We start from the raw sequence: 19,844 nt of genomic DNA, 5'->3' as shown, positions 1-19,844 counted from the left end.
CAAAATCCACAAACCTGACTGCCCTGGCCGACCCATTGTCTCCGCCTGCTCCTGCCCCACCGAACTCATCTCCGCATACCTTGACACCGTCCTGTCTCCCTTAGTCCAAGAACTCCCCACCTACGTTTGGGACACCACCCATGCCCTCCACCTGCTCCATGATTTTCGCTTCCCCGGTCCCCAACGCCTTATTTTCACCATGGACATCCAGTCCCTGTACACCTCCATCCCCCATCATGAAGGACTCAAAGCCCTCCGCTTCTTCCTTTCCCGCCGTACTGACCAGTACCCTTCCACTGACACCCTCCTTCGACTGACTGAACTGGTCCTCACCCTGAACAACTGCTCTTTCCAATCCTCCCACGAAAGGAGTAGCCATGGGCACCCGCATGGGCCCCAGCTATGCCTTTCTCTTCGTAGGATATGTGGCCTGAAGAAGGGCTTATGCCCGAAACGTCGATTCTCCTGTTCCCTGGATGCTGCCTGACCTGCTGCGCTTTTCCAGCAACACATTTTCAGCTCTGATCTCCAGCATCTGCAGACCTCACTTTCTCCTCAAAGTTAATCAGACACCTTCTTATCTGCTTTATTAAATATAATTTAAGTAACAACTCACGATCAAAAATTACAATTTGAAATCTGATAGCCAGATGAGTAAAGAACTCATTGATATTAAGAAATGGATCAGTTTTACTCGGGATCTATTTTACAGATATTACTTTGCAACAAAATAACAGAAGCACACAGAAGAATTCTTAACTCACAAAGTCTAGCAGTCTAAAATATTTGCCCATTATAGAAATCAGTGACAATAAGTGGCTTCTATAAAGATGCTAGTTTAACGCTGTACAACAATTTGAAGATGGATGTCAACAGTTTCTTGACAATTTCCTGAATAAGGTTATAAATATTGCTTTCCTACCGGAGAAGGTCCTTTTAAGTTGACAGGTGTTTTAAAGTCACCTTGCAAGACCTGTGTAAAATGTGATGAAAAGAAGTTGTTTTAGCATCTGAACAATACTCAATTTTTAAGGCAGACAGCATTTTCTATTCTTCCACAATTCAGACTGAAAAGAAACATCCAGTGCCAGGCAGACTAAGACCACAGAACCTTCCATTTAAAATGTCAAAAATCAAAAGTTGAGAATCTAACACCTATATGATGTAACCAGCATTGAATTTGCTTACTATAATCAGTAGACACTTTGCCATCTTCCCTTTTGTCATGTGCTATCTAAAACTAACAGGAAGCATAAATAAATCTTCTTCACAGTCTTGAGGTCATTCACCCATTCACTTTGAGCCACCCGTTTACCCATGTCAGTGGAAAAGATTTACTTGAGAAGCCTCAGTTAATCCAGCATTCTTCTATTCTTGCACTAACATTGGGAGGACATGTCAAACTAGTTGAAAACGATAGTTGATTTGGAGGAGGTGGTGGTCTTGAATTCTGCTGATTTACCTTTTTTCAGTTGCAGGCAATCTTCAGGGTTGGTTTTCTTTAGTGCAGTCCACAATGGCACCATTGTCTCAGGACAAACCAATCCTGAAGTGAGCAGCCAAAAAGGCTTTTTTGCAAATAGGATCCTACAATGTTTGTATGGGTGCAAGATGCCATTTGTTGGTCCTACTCAATATGGAGCTCAGAACAATACCAGTATAAAAATGTGTCAATGCTTTCTGATCACACTTTAGTAGTCCAAGTAGCTCCACATGTAGATCAATGTGAACCTTGATCTTTCCCACAAATACAAGTGATCTCCCATTTGTGATCTGTTCCAGAGAGAGGGGGGGGGAGCTATGTATGTACCTAGTGCATACATGTTTTCTCTCTAGAAGAGAGAGGAAAAAAAAATTGAGCACTCTTAAACTTTATCCAGTGATCCTTGTATGATCAAATGATATGCGAGTACAGAATTAAGCTGAGCTCTCATGTCCTCAGAGTCTGAATCACTCACTACTTATACACTGGAACAATACCCTTTGCAGCACTTATCGACTTCACGACAGACGTTGTAAAATAGGAGAAGTATCCCTTTAAGAGCTGGATGGAGAAGGGGACAAGAAAACGTGTGCGGATCAATGGAGGAACAATTCATTATCAGCCAGTCTCATTTGTTTCTTTCGAGTTGACTGAACAGTAGCAATGAGAGACTTGCATGCATGTTTTCTGGGGAAAAAATGTTAAAAAAATTACCAATAAATTATCTAGAATAAAATATTTCTCACGTACCCTTTTGGTATTATTTATAACCAGTGCGTCAGGATTCCCATAATTTGGTGGGTTGGCACTGGGATCATATCCCAGCTTGGCCAACATAGGTGCTATCCGTGCCATATCTTCAACCACACTATTTGGAATATGTCCCACCCATTTTGTCAAGGCCTCAAGATTTACTGGCTTGATAACCTGGTCAGTGGATCGTTCTATTCTGCAGAAGGAAGAAAATACAGAGAGCTTTTAAAGTACCAAGTTTATGATCAGATTAGTGTATTATTAACTTCTAGTTAGCAAACTAAATCAGGTAGACCTTGCATAGAGATGGATGTTTCAAAAGAATATGCCAGGCTTTAACTTTAGTTTTCCTACATTGCTTGCAAAGTCCTTGTAACAAAAATTAGATTGCTGATGGCAGCAGTTGTTTTACAAATATCAATATTCCCCTCATTAATCCTAATTGTTAATTATCAGGGTAATTAGAACCATTTTTTCATACCTTACTGGCCAATACTGTGCTATCCACACATTGCAGGTCATAACTCACAAATCCAATTATATCCACTCTTCATTTTGAAAGCCACAAATGGGAAAAAGTGAGATCACAATTAAATACAACCATTACAGTAGAGATCAGTACTTATCAATACAAAATTTGGGCAATGCCCAGTGTCATTACCCTGCAAATGTTGCTGGCTGATGAAAGCCAATTACTTGGTCTGAAAAAGGGGGAAGAAATAAAAAAAACTGTTAGGAAACCCACGAAACAAAGCATCTGTTAGAGCAAGACTTTTCTTCCTTTAACAACTTTGGTACAAGTATCTCCTGATTACAAATTTCCATCAGTTTTAAATCAGATTGTTTCTATTCTGAGCAGCTAACCTATAATGCTGGTTTGAAAACTAGGCGGCAAGTTAAACATTAACCCCAAAAGGCATGGGATGCATGAACTGGGCTAATGTCATTCTTTAAGATGCTTCTTAAAAACCTACCTCTTCGATCAAGCATTTGGTCATCTATCTGAACTTGTGTCAAGTTTTGTTCTTCCATCACATAGGTTGTCTGATTTCCTGGTCGAGTTTCACCTCAACTTTAAATTCACCCTGATTTTAATTGCCTTGACCCTTCATATTTCTAAATTCCTTGAATCCTACAATCTGCCAAATCTGCATATACCTCTTTTTTTTGTCAGTTAATATTCCCTGCAAGATAGGCAGGTGCAAGGCCACATGGCAATCGAGAACTTCAATCCAGGACAAACAAGCTGCACGCAAGTATTAGTCCGTTCAAGATATGCACATCTGCAGGTGTGTAGCAATCTTAAAAATGGACTATGTGGCGTAACAAATAGGCAATGCATACAAAGGGGAAGTAGAACTAACATTGGCATGCCATCAACTGGCTTGATCTAAAGCAATAGAATATGGTCCATAAAACTCTGCTGTCTCTCTCGCTTCATTTAGAGGCTTGCTAAAACCAACCTTGTTGACCAAGTTAATAGTCAACCATTCTAATATCTTCTGATATGGTTCAGTGTTAAAAGTTTGTTTGAATTGTTCCTCTAAAGCACCTGGGGATGTTATACTACATATTACTGAATTTAAGAGGTAGAATTTCTCAGCATTATACTCTTTTACTTTAGGAAAGATGTATCAAAAATAAAACCAGTCTGAACGGTTCAAGGTTCAATTCTGTTCTGAGGTAACATTGGAGAATTTTCAGCTGGGAAAAAGTTGACAAGTTGCTGACTAGTTAATAATAACCTCCTGTTAGCAAGTGCTGTCAGTGAACATTGTGTGAGTACAGCTTCAGTGGGGATGTCAAACTAGCTGTCCATTATTATTACATATGAACTGTAGCAAGCCAAGACCCTTGTTGAACTTATAAAAACAAAATGGTGGAGAAACTTCAGTCTGGTAGAATCAGTATAGAGAAAAAGAGGGATTTAACATTAGGAGGTCCAAAGAGTCGAATTCTGTTTCTCTCTGCCAATGTTGCCAGACCTGCTGACATTCTCCAGTACTTTGCTTTTATTTCAGATTTCCAGCATTCCCAGTATTTTGCTTTTATTTCCTGTAGTGGTTAATCACTTTAAGGAAGAGGAGGAAAAAGCAACAACAAAAAAAGCATAAACACACTTTGAAAGTGAGACTCCTCCGGATTTTCCTATTAGTTCTTCATGATGTAAAACAGCATCATTCCATGGAATATCCAGAAATGTCATGATCTTCTCCATAGTTTTTCTGGGATGTAGTACTAGTTGCTCATAATAAACAGAGAGGCATCTGGAGGGTCCCACCTCCATACACTGTCCATACATAATTTCAATAGCCTTATTCCATTTGATTATACAATCCCTGTAGCTGTTAAGGTCAAATCCAGCTATTGTCACTTTTCTTGTAATCATGGAATGCACCGATGCCCGGCCATCTCGTATCATCAGAATAAATTTAGATTGTGTAAACAGTTTGGACAGATAACTTAACGATTTTAAGGTGAAAGGGTCCTTATTGCATAAGTATTTTGCTGGTTCACCATGTTTTGCAATTACTTCTAAAATAAATGCTTGTAATGCCGCATCTAGTACATGGTCTGTCACTCCTGCCTCATTCAAGCGCATCTTTTCACGTTCTGATTTAGACCACACCTGACGCATGGCCAGCACACGTGGAATGATCCGAGTTTCTTCACCACAGCGTATTTCTGGATGTGCATCCATCATGGCTCGCATTAATGTTGTCCCACTTCGGGGAACTCCTCCTATGAAGATTAGAGGCATATTTTTACTGTAGCGAAATTCAATGTTTTTTGAGTTATACATGACCAATTCATCCTTTTCTGGTTTCATCATACTATGTGTTTGTCTGCCATTGAACCAGCCCCCATTCTGATTCAATATCTGTTGACATTCCCACATGTGCTGGCCCATGTGGAACACCATCATAGTAGCAACAGCACAGCAAGCAAGCAGAACGATTCTTCTCATGCTGACGCGCATATTGGATAGTTTCACTCCTGTATGGGCATATATGGCTTTTCAGCTTCAATGTTCAGGTTTTCTCATTTTAATAAGGTTTCATTGCAGCTCTGTAACAAGAAAGAATATATGAGACACAAACCTCCAAACTTCAAACATTGCCAAAAAGCATCTTTAATATCTCTGACAAGACAGACATGATACCAAAGTTTTTCATCTTGCACTCATTGGAACAAATACAAGAGTGTCTAATTTTAAATCATAACAATAAAATTATACCTCAGGGCCTTCATAAAAACTAGAAGTGACTTGGATTCATAAGAACATAAGCATTAGGATCAGAAGTATGCTATTCAGTCCCTAAGCCTGCCTCACCATTCGATAAGATCATGACTGTTCTGCCCCAAGCCTCAACTCCTCGATATTTCAAAAATCTATTTACTTCCTCTTTAAATACTTTCAGTGACCTAGCTCCAATAACTCTCCAGGGTACATAATTCCAGACATTCATTACTTTTCAGAAGAAATTCCTTTGCGCCTTAGCTACAGAATAAGGAGACACTTCTTCAAAACTATGTTCATGTTTGAGACGTTCCCCACTTGTGGAAATGTCTTCTCCGCACTTATCCTATCAAGCCTCTTTGTTTCAACAAAATCACTCCACAGTATTTTAAACTTTATTTAATTCGCCATTCGTCTGTTTAGCCATTCTTGATTAGCCAACACCTTCACACCAAAGGAGGAGCCTAGTTGAACTGTTTTGCTTTTCAACTTGTTGAATGTGTCATTTGCTGGTACTGTTCCTTGTATTAATAGTGAAATTGAGCTGTGAACTACAGCTTTTCACTGCTGCCTTCACTCCAAGAACATCTAAGAAACACAGATCATTGTATCGTAAGGTTCAAAGTGATGATGGAGAATGACATTTATCAATCTAGAGTAAGCAAAAAAAAAAATCAATTGGTATAGAGCTGACTTCATTGGACAAGGACAGTTGGGCAGGATAGACTGAACAAGAGATTTTTCGGGAAAAAAACTAAATGAACAATGCACTACCTTCAAAAAGGAGATGGCTTGTGGTATATTCCCTGAATGGGAAAGATCGAAAGAACAAATACAGAGCACCCTGGATGTCAAAGGAGACAGAAAATAAGAAGAGAACAAAATTCTTATGACAGGTGTATTCTGGCAGATAATACAATTGACAACCAAGAGGAAGTTCAGAGGCGAAAAAGCAAGAAAGAGAAGTAAATAGAAATTATAAAGAAAAGACTGACAGCCAACATAAATGGGTGTCGCAAAATCTTCTTTAGGCACATAAAAACTTAAGAACAGAAGGAGCAGAAGTAGGTCAGTCAGCTCTTCAAGCTTGTTCCACCATTCAATACGATCATGGCCAATCTCATCTTGGCTTCAACTCCAGCTTGCTGCACACTCCCCACAACCTTTTAACCTGCTACTAATTAAAAATTGGTCTATCGTCTCCTTAAGTGAATTCAGTGTCCTAGCATCTATCACACTCTGGGGCAGTGAATTCCACAGATCACAACCCTTTGAAAGAAGTAATGTTTTATCGATTTCAAATCTGCCACTGCTTAGCCTAAAACAAGAATGCTCATTCTAGATTGCCCCACAAGAAGAAACATCTGTTCCATGTTGACTTTGTCAATTCACTTTAGAATGTTATATACCTCAATTAGATCTCCGCTCATCCTTCTAAAATCTTGTGTATGTCAGCTTAAACTGTTCAACCTCTCAAATACAAATCGTAAAATGATAAAAGGAGGAGTTAGGCCATTTGGGCCAAATAAGAGATTTACCCAGAGGAAGGGGACATGGCTAAGGTATTAAAATGAACATTTTGCATTTGTCTTTACCAAAGGAGGAGATGCCATCCAGATCATGGTGAGAGAGAAGGAAATCTCGGTTGCTAAAAGGATTCCAAATTGATCAGAAAATACCATTGGATAGACTGTTGAGAAGCTTGACAAGGCACTAAGCAAAATCTTTCAGTCTTCACTAGACGGAGGGGGGAAAAGTGTCAAAAGACAGGAGAATTGGAAATATTACAGTGTTGTTCAAGAAAGCCTGGTAACTATAGACCTGTGAGTCTGACTTCAGTGGTGGGTAAGTTGTTGGGGGCGATTCTGAAGGTTAGGATTTATATGCGTTTGGAGAGACAAGGAATGATTTGCGACAGTCAGCATGGTTTTGTTTGAGGGAATTCATGTTTCGCAAACTTGATTGAGTTCTTTCAGGAAGTAAACAAGATGACTGGTAAGAAGAGAACAGTTGACCTTGTTTACATGGACTTTATTAAAGCCTTGGACCAAAGTACTAATTAATTTATGATACAGAAAAGTTAGATCACATGGGATGGAGGGTGAATTTGCCAATTGGATTTACGGTAGAAGAAAGAGGGTGGTGGAGGGACTTTTTTCAGATTAGAGGACTTTGACCAGTAGTTTTCTCCACAGGGATCAATGCTGGGTCCACTTTTGTTTGCCATTTATATAAATGATTTAAGATGAGAGTGTAAAAAGAATGGCTAGAATGTTTGTGGATGATGTATTGTGAACAGTGAAGAAAGTTATCTAAGACTACAAAAAGAGATCTTGATCAACTGGGTCACTGGGCTGAGGAGTGGTTGAAGAAGTTCAATTTGGATAAATGTGGGATATTGCATTTTACTAAAACAAACAAGGGTAGGATTTATACAATTAAAAGCAGTGCTTTAGGTAGTGTTTTAGAACAGAGACTTAGGGATTCGGTACATCATTCTTTAAAATTTGTGTCACATGTAGACAGTGTAGTTTAGCATACTTGCCTTCATTACTCAAGCTTTTGAGCATATGAGTTGAGACATTATGTTGAGGTTGTATAGGACGTTGATGAGGCCTTTCTGGAGTACTGTACCTCGTTGCAGTTGCCTTGTTATACGAAGAGTACTAATAAACTGGAGTGGATTCAGAAAAGATTTACCAGGTGTTGCCAGAAACAGAGGGTTTGAGTTATGGGGAGAGGCTGGTTCGGCTGGGGCTGTTTTCACTGAAGCGTAGGGTGTTGAGGGGGTGAACTTAGAGGTTTACAGAATCAGGAGGGGTATAGATAGGGAAAAAACACCTGAATTCACCTTAAGGTGTGGAATTTAAAGACTATTTTTAAGATGAGAGGAAAAAGACTTTTAAAAAAAGAAAAGGCATAGGGCAATTTTATTTAAGAAAACACATAGTGGTTAATGTGTGGAACGAATTTCCAGAGGAAGTGGTGAATGCGGGAACAGTTAAAACAGTTTAAACATATTTGGATGAGTACATACTTAAGAAATGTTTGAAGGGATATGGGCCAAGTGTGGGCAGGTGGGATTAGTTTGGAATAATGGTCAGCATGGACTGTTTGGACGGAAGGGTCTCTTTCCATGCTGTATGCATCTATGACTTTGTAAAGGTTGTAAGGATAAGCCCAACAATCACAGACCAGTCAGTTCAACATCAGTGATGGGAAAGCTGCTGGAAATAATTATTCAGGACACAATTAGTCATCACATGGAAAAGAAGAGACTAATTTGGAAAGTTCAACATGGACCTCTGAAGGGGAAATCATGCTTGACTAACTTGGATTTTGTTTTGATGTGGTAATAGAAAGGCTCCATAAGGGAGAAGGCCATTGATATGGTCTATGTGGACTTTCAACAAAGGTCGAAAAGTGTGGTGCTGAAAAAGCACAGCTGGTCAGACAGCATCCGAGGTGCAGGAGAGTCAATGTTTCGGTCATACGCCCTTCATGACGAAATGTTGACTCTCCTGCTCCTCGCACACTGCCTAACCAGCTGTGCTTTTCCAGCACCACACTCTGACTCTGATCTCCAGCATCTGCAGTCTTCATTTTCTTCTTTCAATAAAGGTGTTTGATATTGTGCCATACAACAGACTTGAGGGGCAAGTAACAGGCCTAAGAGTACTCAATTTACTCTAGTGGGACTCTTTTGCTGTCTCCAGTTCGCATATTGGCACTGATCCACCCCCCCCTTACAGCCAGCTCTCAGAGTGCCAGGATGTGTTTTTAATCTGTCAGCCAGGGTTAATGCCTGAACAAAGATTGAAATGAAATGGCACAAAATGTCTCAGACAGGCTTTACATCAACACTTTCCCTCTTGTGTAAAGCTGGGAGTCCCCAGTCTCCAGGCCACTTAAACTATTGTAAAGTTTCTTACTATTGAAAGTATAGATTTCTAGTCTGCTCTGAAAGTATTAGAAATTTGCAAAGCAGACCTTTCTGCACGCATTATGAACGAGCATTCTTTAAATGGGCAGACTGGGAGATGCAACCAGAAGCATAGCACACTTTGTATTTTCCCAGTGTCCAGTTCAGAACAGTAATTTTATCCAACAGCATGCAGCATGCTTAAAGCAGTCAAAAAACCAGAGTAAAAACAAAAGGGTGTTTGGTATAGAATTTGTTTCAGAGTTAATAGTAGGAAGTGTAAATAACATTTTCATGAAGAATGCTTACAATAGTCTGTCAGTTAAGGTGGGGCAGACAAAAACAAAGGCCTAAGTTCAAATTCATGTGTGGGAGATAGTGATGTGATATCAGATTATAGGCTGTAGTGAAGCATATACAAATATGGTAGTATCCTTCAGCTATTCTCTATCTTTGGAATCTTCATGAGACCATGACTGACAACTTGAGGGCATTTCAACATTAGCTTCTATGCATGTACACAATGTAAATTTACAAAATGTCTCTGTTACAGCAGTTAATTGTGAGCAGTGAGTATTCAAAGGGATTCTGTTAAATAAATTGTGTGTACTTTGTATAAAAGATAGCGCAGGTCTTCACCATAATTCACACAAGTGCCAAGTATACGAGTGATAATGCTACTTGCTAAGCCAATGTGTGCTGGTCCACAGACGCCATTCAGGAATGAACTAAACCATAACTGTTTTACTCATTTTGTACTCACTCAACATGCTTCCTGGTAACTGATCGTATACTAGTATTAAATCGAGATCAAGAAAAGTTCAAATTTACACAAACAGAATGCTGTTCTTAATACTGAATAATGTATTTTATGAAATTAAAACTGAGTGCACGATTGAGTTATTTTCAATAAATAATTTTTACTTTATTAAATAGGTGAAGAGTTAAATTATGTTTAGTTTAGTTTTGGTTGGTTGTAAACCTTTTCTGTACATAACAATGCCATATGACCCAGGTTAAAAGGTTATGGTTGCTTTTATGGTTCATGCACTTAGGCTAACATGTGAGGATGCATTGAGATAAAAGGCTTTTACTCAAGACACAGCTCTGAATTATTACATTAGTTTAGTTTTGCAATTTAAAGTATATAATAGTTCTATGAATTTGATTTTACAGCCAGTTTAATAATCTTGAATTTATTTTGGTCTTTATTGATATACGTATCAATGAATTTGAATAGTTGGTTTGATAATTAATCACACTACATTTTCTTATGATTTGGAGATGCCGGTGTTGGACTGGGGTGTACAAGGTTAAAAATCACACAACACCAGGTTATAGTCCAACGGGTTTAATTGGATGCACACTAGCTTTCGGAGCGACGCTCCTTCATCAGGTGATTGTCACCTGATGAAGGAGCGTCGCTCCGAAAGCTAGTGTGCTTCCAATTAAACCTGTTGGACTATAACCTGGTGTTGTGTGATTTTTTAACTTTGTACATTTTCTTAGGCAGATAGAAATGGGTTCATTAGCACCTGCTATCTTGGTAAAGATCAAGTGGAGATAAGCTAAGGACAAGCTTTTACACAAGCGATGCTCTTTTAGAGTGATTGGCATGTCAAAGAAGACTTGGGAGACACTAGAAAAATTAGCATTGTTAAAGGAACCAATCAGAAATTAGGCACATCTTGTTTAGTTAATCCAACACCGACCATGGGATATAAGCCAGTTCAAGTTCACAATGGTGGTGGGGAGCGAGGCATTGGTTCTTAGCGTCCTGACCTGGATGGATTACAAAATACTGCTTATTTTTTACGTATTTATTTACTTTTATACTTATTATGAAGAAGTTAATAACATTAATTCTGGAAACTTGTGAAAACACTTGGTCTTGCAGCTAATTAATTAGATTTGCTCCTTAAACTAAGTCTATAATGGTGATTGACATGGGTTTTATGCTTAAAGTTGTGGACTCCAAAATCTTGTATGAGGTCCTAAAGAAAATATGGTATTAAAACAAAGTTTCTTGGAACTCAGGAAATCTGTCAAAGGGCACCAGAACTTCCATGGAGCTAAAGAATGTAAACTTGTGATTCTCATAAAACGTGCTTTTCACCTTGATAAAGCAAGCACATTGAATGAGAAAAAAACAAAGTAAACACTGGCAATGCATAGTTACACAACATCTAAATCTATTATTTCTCCCACTTTCAGGTTGGGAGTTAGCATGGAGCACAAAAATAGGTGGAGAAAGAAGAAGTTTAAACTGTATTTGCTATTAAAGCAAGGAATTCAACAATACCAATAAAAACTACAAAAAACGAACTGTTGGTACACCACATCTCAGAGCATCAGACAAGAATTAGAACTCAATGCTATATCGAGGACCATGAGTTTTTTCCTAGTTAAGTGTGAACCCTTGAATTTATAAATGAAAAATTGTTTAAAAAAAAAAGTAACAAAAAAAGGACAACATCAAGTTCCATAGTCGTGTAAGCAGATGTAAAATTGTCGATTATAAACCAATGGCTGACATTTATGGTTTACATAGACAGAGCTGTGCAAGTTAATTGCTAAAGCACCCGTAAAAATCTGAATCCAATAAAAACACACTTTGGAATTAAAGGAGCTGACTCTTAATGGTATTCAGTACAGGCCTTCTTGTTCTTTATTTCATTTGTGGGATGTGGGCGTTGCTGACTGGCCAGCATTTATTACCCGTCCCTAGCTGCTCTTGTATAAAACAGCAAATAATCAAAGAACCCCTACAGTGTAGAAAAAGGTCATTGGCCCATCGAGTCTGCACCCATCCCGCAAAGAATATCCGATCCCTGCACCATCCCAGTAACCTGTAGCATTTACCATGGCTAATCCAAGTAGCCTACACATCCCTGAACACGATGGGATAATTCAGCATGGACAAATCACCTGACGTGAACATCTTTTGTACTGTTGGGAGAAAACCATCGCACCCAGTGGAAACATATGCAGACACAGGAGAATGTGCAAACTCCGTATAGGAATCATCCAAGGCTGGCATTGAACCAGGGTCCCCGGCACTGTGAGACAGCATTATTAACCATTGTGCCACCCAAAGGCTCAAAGTCATCACACAAAATGAAACAGGACATTGACCAGTATACTTTGAATCAATGAAGATTAAATTAGCAGCTAGAAAGTGGAATTACAGGTATAATATACAGTGAATGAATCCAAAACTTCATCTCCAAACCTTTTCAAAAACTCTAAATTTACAGCGTAATTTCAAGGCCAGAATTTTGCAACAAAATGTTAGAGTGTTTCATGTACGCATAGTTAGTAGATAAATAATCCAGTAATTTGATAGACAACTTGTGCCGCTCTGCTATTAGCATCATGAAAATATTGCAACTCCCTGCAATATTAAATCAAATCACTGAAGATAGTTAGTGGTATTCAGTGCAAGGACCTTTCAAATGATGAAGTGTTACAGGCTACTTTTCTTCTGCTCAGAAAGGAAACATTTAAAACTGCAATGTCTCATGGATGAACAATAAAAATACATGAGATTTTTAACATGGTTAAATGCTATTTTTTCCTCATTTCTTTTTTGACCCAATATTTCTTTCTCTCCATATTTCCAGACCTGATTTGACTACAATTCACAATTATCTTTTTCAATCATCCTTATTTTGTTTTCATTATATACCAAGGTGCCTGATGCCTCTTTGTGTTTACATGTGCCAGTACATTTTTGTTGCAGAATACAGCTAGCATTAGAAATTCTAGAATAAGAATTCGAAAGCAAATAATTAAATATTCTATCTTAAACAATGCAATAACAGTTTCTTCAAATCAGAATGATACCCCTTTTAGAAAGGTTTGCAAATCATTTGGGAATACTTGAAACTATGATCCAAAACCTTAACATTTTCAAGTGGGTACGGTTGTAAAAGGAGAGAATTAGTGAAAAAGAGGGAAACATAATTCTGAAAAGAAGTATTTTAGATTTTAAAAAAGGTTTAGGAAAGAGAGGCTCAGACTCTAACTCTACACTTCATTCTTTGTGATACCTTCAGTCTGTGTAGTACAGAAAAAGAGAAGGGCAGGAAACACACACCCAAAGTAATGTTCCACCTCAGGATATTCGGTCTGCAAATTTCTCTTCCGTTTAGTTTACATACAAAGTTCCATCTTAATTAACAAACTTCTAAAGTTTGCTCATTAATTTTTTAATACTATGTCGAGCAAGATTTTTAGAGAAAATCACAAACTAATTTCATGCATTGCATTTATCGGTTTTTGTACAGCAGGACGTTTATGTAAATATTTAAACTAAACTGAACACATTACTTACCTCTACAGGAAAAAAGATAAGAAATGTCTATTTGCTCATACTACCAGTTAACCACAGCCAGCCAACTCAGCAATCATGAAACATTTATAGCTGCATTAGACAGACTAAAACTAGGTCATTGACTATAGTTTATTAAACATCAATAGTTGTGGTGATATTTACTGTTAAACTGTCAGAGAGATTACTTACTGAGTAATAATTGGCATGTGTGGGGAGGGGAGTGGTGGTGCAGAGAAGAGTGCTTTTAAGTTGAAAATGCTGTTTTCACCAGTTTAACAAGCAGCAGCATGATGAGTTTTGAACTGTTTTATAGAGGAGAACTTGGGGTACAATTTGCAGATACATTTCAAATGGTGTAGACTATTGTGGAACAGAATGAATAAATGCAAAATACTTATTTTGGTAGCAGTGGAAGAGAGATAGGATAATGGACAAATAAGGCACATATCAAACAGCACTCAAGTATTCACCCTTTCAGATTAAGGTTGGTGTGACAAACTGGCAAATTAAGGAAACTGTCCAAAAGTGAAGTCTAGCTGGTAGAAGAAGCTAGAATTCAGTTTTACAGAATGAAATTTTATGTCAGCCAAAGTGTACGGGTATAGAAAAAGACCTCTGTAGTTGATAGTGCAGGTAGGAAACTATAATTGAGTTCACTGGCATTGACTTTGGTTTATTGGTGGTACTGATGAGACATAGTATGCAAATAAGAGATAAGTAAGGAAGGAGTTATAGATCTCAGCAAGGACTAGGCAAAGATATCTGCAACAGGTCAGTTATACTATTCCAAGTTGCTGCCTTCTCACTATACAAATATATTAATGCAATGCTGAAATCAGTGTACTATAATTAAAACTCATTTGCTAATTACTAGCAAAACTAGCATGGTTCTCAAATATTAATAAATAATCTTATAGGAATAGTGTATGCACTTGAGATCTCAATTTAGGAATAAGCAGAGTCTGGTTGAGGTATCTCCTTGGACAAAATGTCTTTAAATGTATTGGCAGATGTAGAGTGATTTAATTTACTCCCAGTATTCCCACCCTCTTTGTGGGTGAGCTGCTCTGGATATGTTAGAGAATTACTCCAAATTGGTAGTGAAATACCAATAAGGCACAATTATCAAAATGGTTCAAATTTTAATACCTTCAATGGAGAATGCCAGCATTACTCTACTAATTTCCATTTAAAGACTAACACTAGCACAATTGCAATTGGGGGAATAACCTTATGTAATTTCTACAATTATGTGAAAAGGACAGTAAAATTTCCAGTTATTTCCTGTTCAGTGTTAACATGCAAGATGAACTAGCAATTGAATGCTATTTTCAAACAAGATGTGGAAGTGCTGATATCGGACAGGGGTGGACAAAGTTAAAACACACATAAACATCAAGTTATAGTCAAACAGGTTTACTTGGAAGTACTAGCTTTCAGAGCAATTGCTCCTTCATCATCGGAAGGAGCAGCGGCCTGAAAGCTAGTACTTCCAAGTAAATCTGTTGGACTATGACTTGGTGGTGTGTGGTTTTTAACAGCTTGCATTCCTGTAGATGACCAAACTATAGCCGATATTTTTGATTCAGTGTTGTTTGAGCCAAATTAGTTATTGCTTTAAAACACTAGACTCAAATATAATTCCTACATTTATTTTTCCAAATTCACTACCAAGTTGTTACGTGCACAAAGTGATAAGACATTCATACTTACCACATTTTTAAAATATATATTTCCATTCTAACAGGACAATGGTTTATCACTGTATCCTTAACATCAGTTCCTGCCCAAAGGCAGGTCTGTCTCCCCTCAAAGCTCAACCCAACACATTAACCCAACACATTAACCCAAATCACTGTGCTCATATCATTAGCTTCTGAGAAAATACCAGCCTTCTTTTAAACTCCTTATCTGTAACTTGCATAGAAACAGAACTCAAATATTAACGGAGTGATGAGCAGTTGTTGCCCAAAATTAGAACTTAAGTGGTTGTATTTCTGAAGTGCTTCGTCACATACTTGTCTCAGAAATCTGCAATTGTCTTATAACTTTAAGATTAGTATCTAATCACAAGATACATTGTATTTGAAATTTGCAAATGTTATTTTTCTTTTGCAAGTAATAAACTACTACTAAAAATTCAAATAATGTTCAATATTCAAGAATTTGAGCAAACGATTGGCAGGATGCAGCTTTGTGCATCTGTTCGCTCATTAGTTCTTTGATGTTGAAAGAAAGTCCGACACTAAATTCACTCTCAAAATGACCAGCTCAACTTAGTCATTCTAGGTGGCTGGAGCCTTGAATGAAAGTACTGTAAACACATATGGCGAATGGCCTTTGGATTTTCTATTCCCAACAGGTGTCACACTTAGAGGACGGGAACCTGTGTAACATTGAGAGAGCAAGCTTTCACACCCAGTATAAGCAATTTTACAAATCTACAAAGCAAATTAAACAAACTGATTTTCCAAAATGGTAAGTTGTTATTAAATCAAATGCCATTTCCTCATCTAGTTTATTTTATGCAGGTGACAATTTCTTTTAAATTAAATTTTTTAAAAGTGCATTTCAATATCAGTATGGAATAATGTGGCACAGCAAGAATAAATATACATATCTTGCTATAATGCATACATACTATGTCACATTTGCCAGCACCCACTGTTAGAAAACTTGAGTAACAATGAATTGGTATGGTCTCAGAATTGTTATCACATTATAAGCTTAAATGTACAATGTTTAATTTGATCTCAATGAACTTTACGGAGAACAAAAAACAGCATAGGTGTTCTCATGACAACAATGCTTCAATTGTACTGCACAAAGCACTCAGAAGAGCTGGCCTCAATCTGACTGTGTTTCTCCTTTTTTTGGAGGAACATCTCAACAAGATGTTTGTCTGCCCTGATTTCCTTGATATTAGAATTAAAGTGCAATTAATAAGTGCATAATTACATGAACCAATTCTGGTTTTCCCAATCTTTTTGAGAAGTGATGGCAAATAATTGTAATATTTGGCAGATGATTCCAACTTTTGACCGGCAGTACAGCAAGGAAAAACGTAATTTCTTTCAAAGTGTGTCTGAAATTGATAGTAGCTTTTAACAACATTCAATAAAAGAATTTTTAAGACTTTGCATCGATTATAAAGGGATCAAGGGACCCTCCTCTGGCACAGTGGTAATGACCCTATCCCTGGCACAGGAGGCCTGGGGTCAAGTTCCACCTGCTCCAGGAGGTTATAGTGTCATGGAATCCTATAGCACAGAGACCGGCTCTTTGACCCAAACTGGTCCATGCTGACCAAAACTGTCCATCCACGCTAACTTCATTTCCCTGCACTTGGCCCATATCCTTTTAATCCTTTCCTATACATGTATTTGTCCAAATGCCTTTTAAGTGTTATTAAAGTACCTGCCTCAACCACTTCTGCTGGCAGTTCATTCCATACGCGTACCACCCTCGATGTAATAAAGTTGCCCCTCCGGTTCCCTTTTGTTCTTTCTGCTCTAACCTTAAACAGATGCCCTCTAGTCCTCGAATTGTCAACTTTGGGGAAAAAACTGAGTGCACTCACCCTATCCATGCCTCTTATGATGATATACGCATATGTAAGGTACCCAGAGTCTCCTATGCCCGAAAGAAAAAAATCTTAGCTTGTCCAACCTCTCCCTATAACTCAGACCATTGAGATCAGGCAACATACAAATAAATTTATTCTGCACTCCTTCCAGTTTAATAACATCCTTCCTGTAACAAGGTGACCAAAACTGAACACAATACTCCAGGTGTGGCCTCACCAACATCCTGTATAACCGCAACATAACTTCCCAACTTCTGTACTCAATGCCCTGACTGATGATGATGTGTAATAACATCTCTGAACAATTGGTTAGAAAAAAAAAGTTAAACAAAGGAATCAATTATAATGTTCTTCAAAAAAAAAATTGGTCCATGTGATTTGGTGATCCTTCACCTTTTCAGTACCAGTGAGAAGGAAGTTAACATTGAAACTGTGTGACCAGACTCAAGCAAGACCCGCAGATAATGGTGAAGTGCAGCATAGAGAAGCACAGGGAATGGGCATTCACAAGAATGTGGGTCTATGAAACACAATTAACCAATTAGCCTTTGATAAGGTGCCTCACAGGAGGCTCCTGGAGTAAGGTGAGGGCCCATGGTGTTCGAGGTGAGTTACTGGCATGGATTGAGGATTGGCTGTCTGACAGAAGGCAGAGAGTTGGAATAAAAAGTACTTTTTCAGAATGGTAGCTAGTGACAAGTGGTGTCCTCCAGGGTTCAGGGTTGGGGCCGCAGCTGTTCACTTTATATATTAATAATCTGGATGAAGGGACTGGGGACATTCTGGTGAAGTTCGCAGATTATACGAAGTTAGGCGGACAGGCAGATAGTTCTGAGGAGGTGGGGAGGCTGCAGTAAGATTTAGACAGTTAGAAGAGTGGTCTGGAAAGTGGTGGTGAAATTCAACACGAGCAAATGTAAGATCTTGCACTTTGGAAAAAAAAAGAATACAGGCATGGACTATTTTCTAAACGGTGAGAAAGTTCATAAAGCCAAAGTACAAAGGGATCTGGGAGTGCTAGTCGAGGATTCTCAAAGATGACTTGCAGGTTGAGTCCGTGGTTAAGAAAGCAAATGTAATGTTGTCATTTATCTCAAGAGGGTTGGAATATAAAAGCAGCGATGTGCTACTGAGACTTTATAAAGCTCTAGTTAGGCCCCATTTAGAATACTGTGTCCAGTTTTGGGCCCCACACCTCAGGAAGAACATACTGGCACTGGAGCGTGTCCAGCGGAGATTCACACAGATGATCTCTGGAATGGTAGGCCTAACATACGATAAATGGCTGAGGACCCTGGGATTGTATTCATTAGAGTTTAGAAGGTTGGGGGGAGATCTAATAAAAAAGATGATGCATGTTTGGAAAGGGTGGAGGCTGGGAATTTGTTTCCATTAAATAGGGAGACTAGGACCCATGAGCACAGCCTTAGAATTAGAGGGGGTCAATTCAGAACTGAAATGAGGAGACATTTTGTGCCGAGCTGTGGAACCAATCTGAAGCCCATCTATCCTACATTATTCCATTTTCATCCATATGTTTATCCAATGACCATTTACACGCCCAGAACTTGGGCAATACTCCAAGTGCTGCCACACCAGAGTTTTGTACAGCTGCAGCATGACTTCGTGGCTCTGAAACTCAAACTCTGTACCAACAAAAGCTAACACACTATGCCTTCTTAACAACCATAACATCCCTCTCTGGATTATTAGAAATCCTATCTCTTATAACCTTTTACAACACTTTACCCACAACCAAATTAAGGCTCACTGGTCTATAATTACCAGGTCAATAAAAATATCTTTTTCGTGATGGTGGTTGAGGGAACCTGTGAACACCCCCCCTGTTCTTCTTCCTATAGCAGGCATGGGATCTTCCTCTCTCTCACATGCACACATGCACAGTTTTGGTTTAATATTTCATCTGAAAGATGGCACCTCTGACAATGCAGTTCTCCCTCAGCACTGACGCTCCAACAGTGTGGCGCACCCTCAGCGCTGACCGTCTGACAGTGCGGCGCTCCCTCAGCGCTGACCGTCTGACAGTGCGGCGCTCCCTCAGCACTGACCCTCTGACAGTGCGGCGCTCCCTCAGCACTGACCCTCTGACAGTGCGGCGCTCCCTCAGCACTGAGAACGAGGGTAGGTCCAATCAAGGACAGTAGTGGGAGACTGTGTATTGAGTCGGAAGAGACAGGAGAGGTTTTGAATGGAGTACTTTTGTTCAGTATTTACGAATGAGAGGAACCGTATTGTTGAAGAGGGGAGTGTGAAACGGACTGGTAAGCTAGAGGAGATACATGTTAGGAAGGAAGATGTGTTGGACATTTTGAACAACTTGAGGATAGACAAGTCCCCCGGGCCTGATGGGATATATCCTAGGATCATGTGGGAAACAAGAGAGGAAATTGCAGTACCGTTGGCAATGATCTTTTCATCTTCACTGTCAACGGGGGTGGTACCAGGGGACTGGAGAGTGGCGAATGTTGTGCCCCTGTTCAAAAAAAGGAATAGGGATAACCC

The 19,844-nt window shown here is 38.9% G+C and overlaps 1 protein-coding gene and 1 long non-coding RNA gene across 4 annotated transcripts in view; one reads left to right on the top strand and one right to left on the bottom strand.

The window, feature by feature from the left end:
- Positions 1–11,656, top strand: part of LOC122562616 — a 36,881-nt gene extending 25,225 nt beyond the window's left edge. The window contains exon 3 of the long non-coding RNA XR_006315373.1: positions 11,614–11,656. This is a non-coding gene — a long non-coding RNA (uncharacterized LOC122562616). The remainder of the gene's footprint in view (positions 1–11,613) is intronic.
- Positions 1–19,844, bottom strand: part of LOC122562612 (protein-tyrosine sulfotransferase 2-like) — an 89,052-nt gene that overhangs the window by 10,093 nt on the left and 59,115 nt on the right. Inside the window, exons 3-5 of one of the 3 annotated variants that reach the window (XM_043715597.1) lie at positions 4,357–5,305; positions 2,234–2,432; positions 923–973 (exon numbers count right to left, since the gene is read on the bottom strand). In XM_043715597.1, coding sequence (XP_043571532.1) covers positions 923–973; positions 2,234–2,432; positions 4,357–5,216 — 1,110 coding nt within the window. In that variant the 5' untranslated portion in view covers positions 5,217–5,305. Of the gene's footprint in view, positions 1–922; positions 974–2,233; positions 2,433–2,739; positions 2,785–2,897; positions 2,938–4,356; positions 5,306–19,844 lie in introns of those variants that run through there. The other 2 variants (XM_043715599.1, XM_043715598.1) reach the window with 2 other exon arrangements.

Source organism: Chiloscyllium plagiosum, chromosome 25, assembly GCF_004010195.1.
Source record: "Chiloscyllium plagiosum isolate BGI_BamShark_2017 chromosome 25, ASM401019v2, whole genome shotgun sequence".
Lineage (NCBI taxonomy): Eukaryota > Metazoa > Chordata > Chondrichthyes > Orectolobiformes > Hemiscylliidae > Chiloscyllium > Chiloscyllium plagiosum.
The sequence above is the reverse complement of the archived record's forward strand: the minus strand, read 5'-3'. Positions and strand labels throughout refer to the sequence as shown.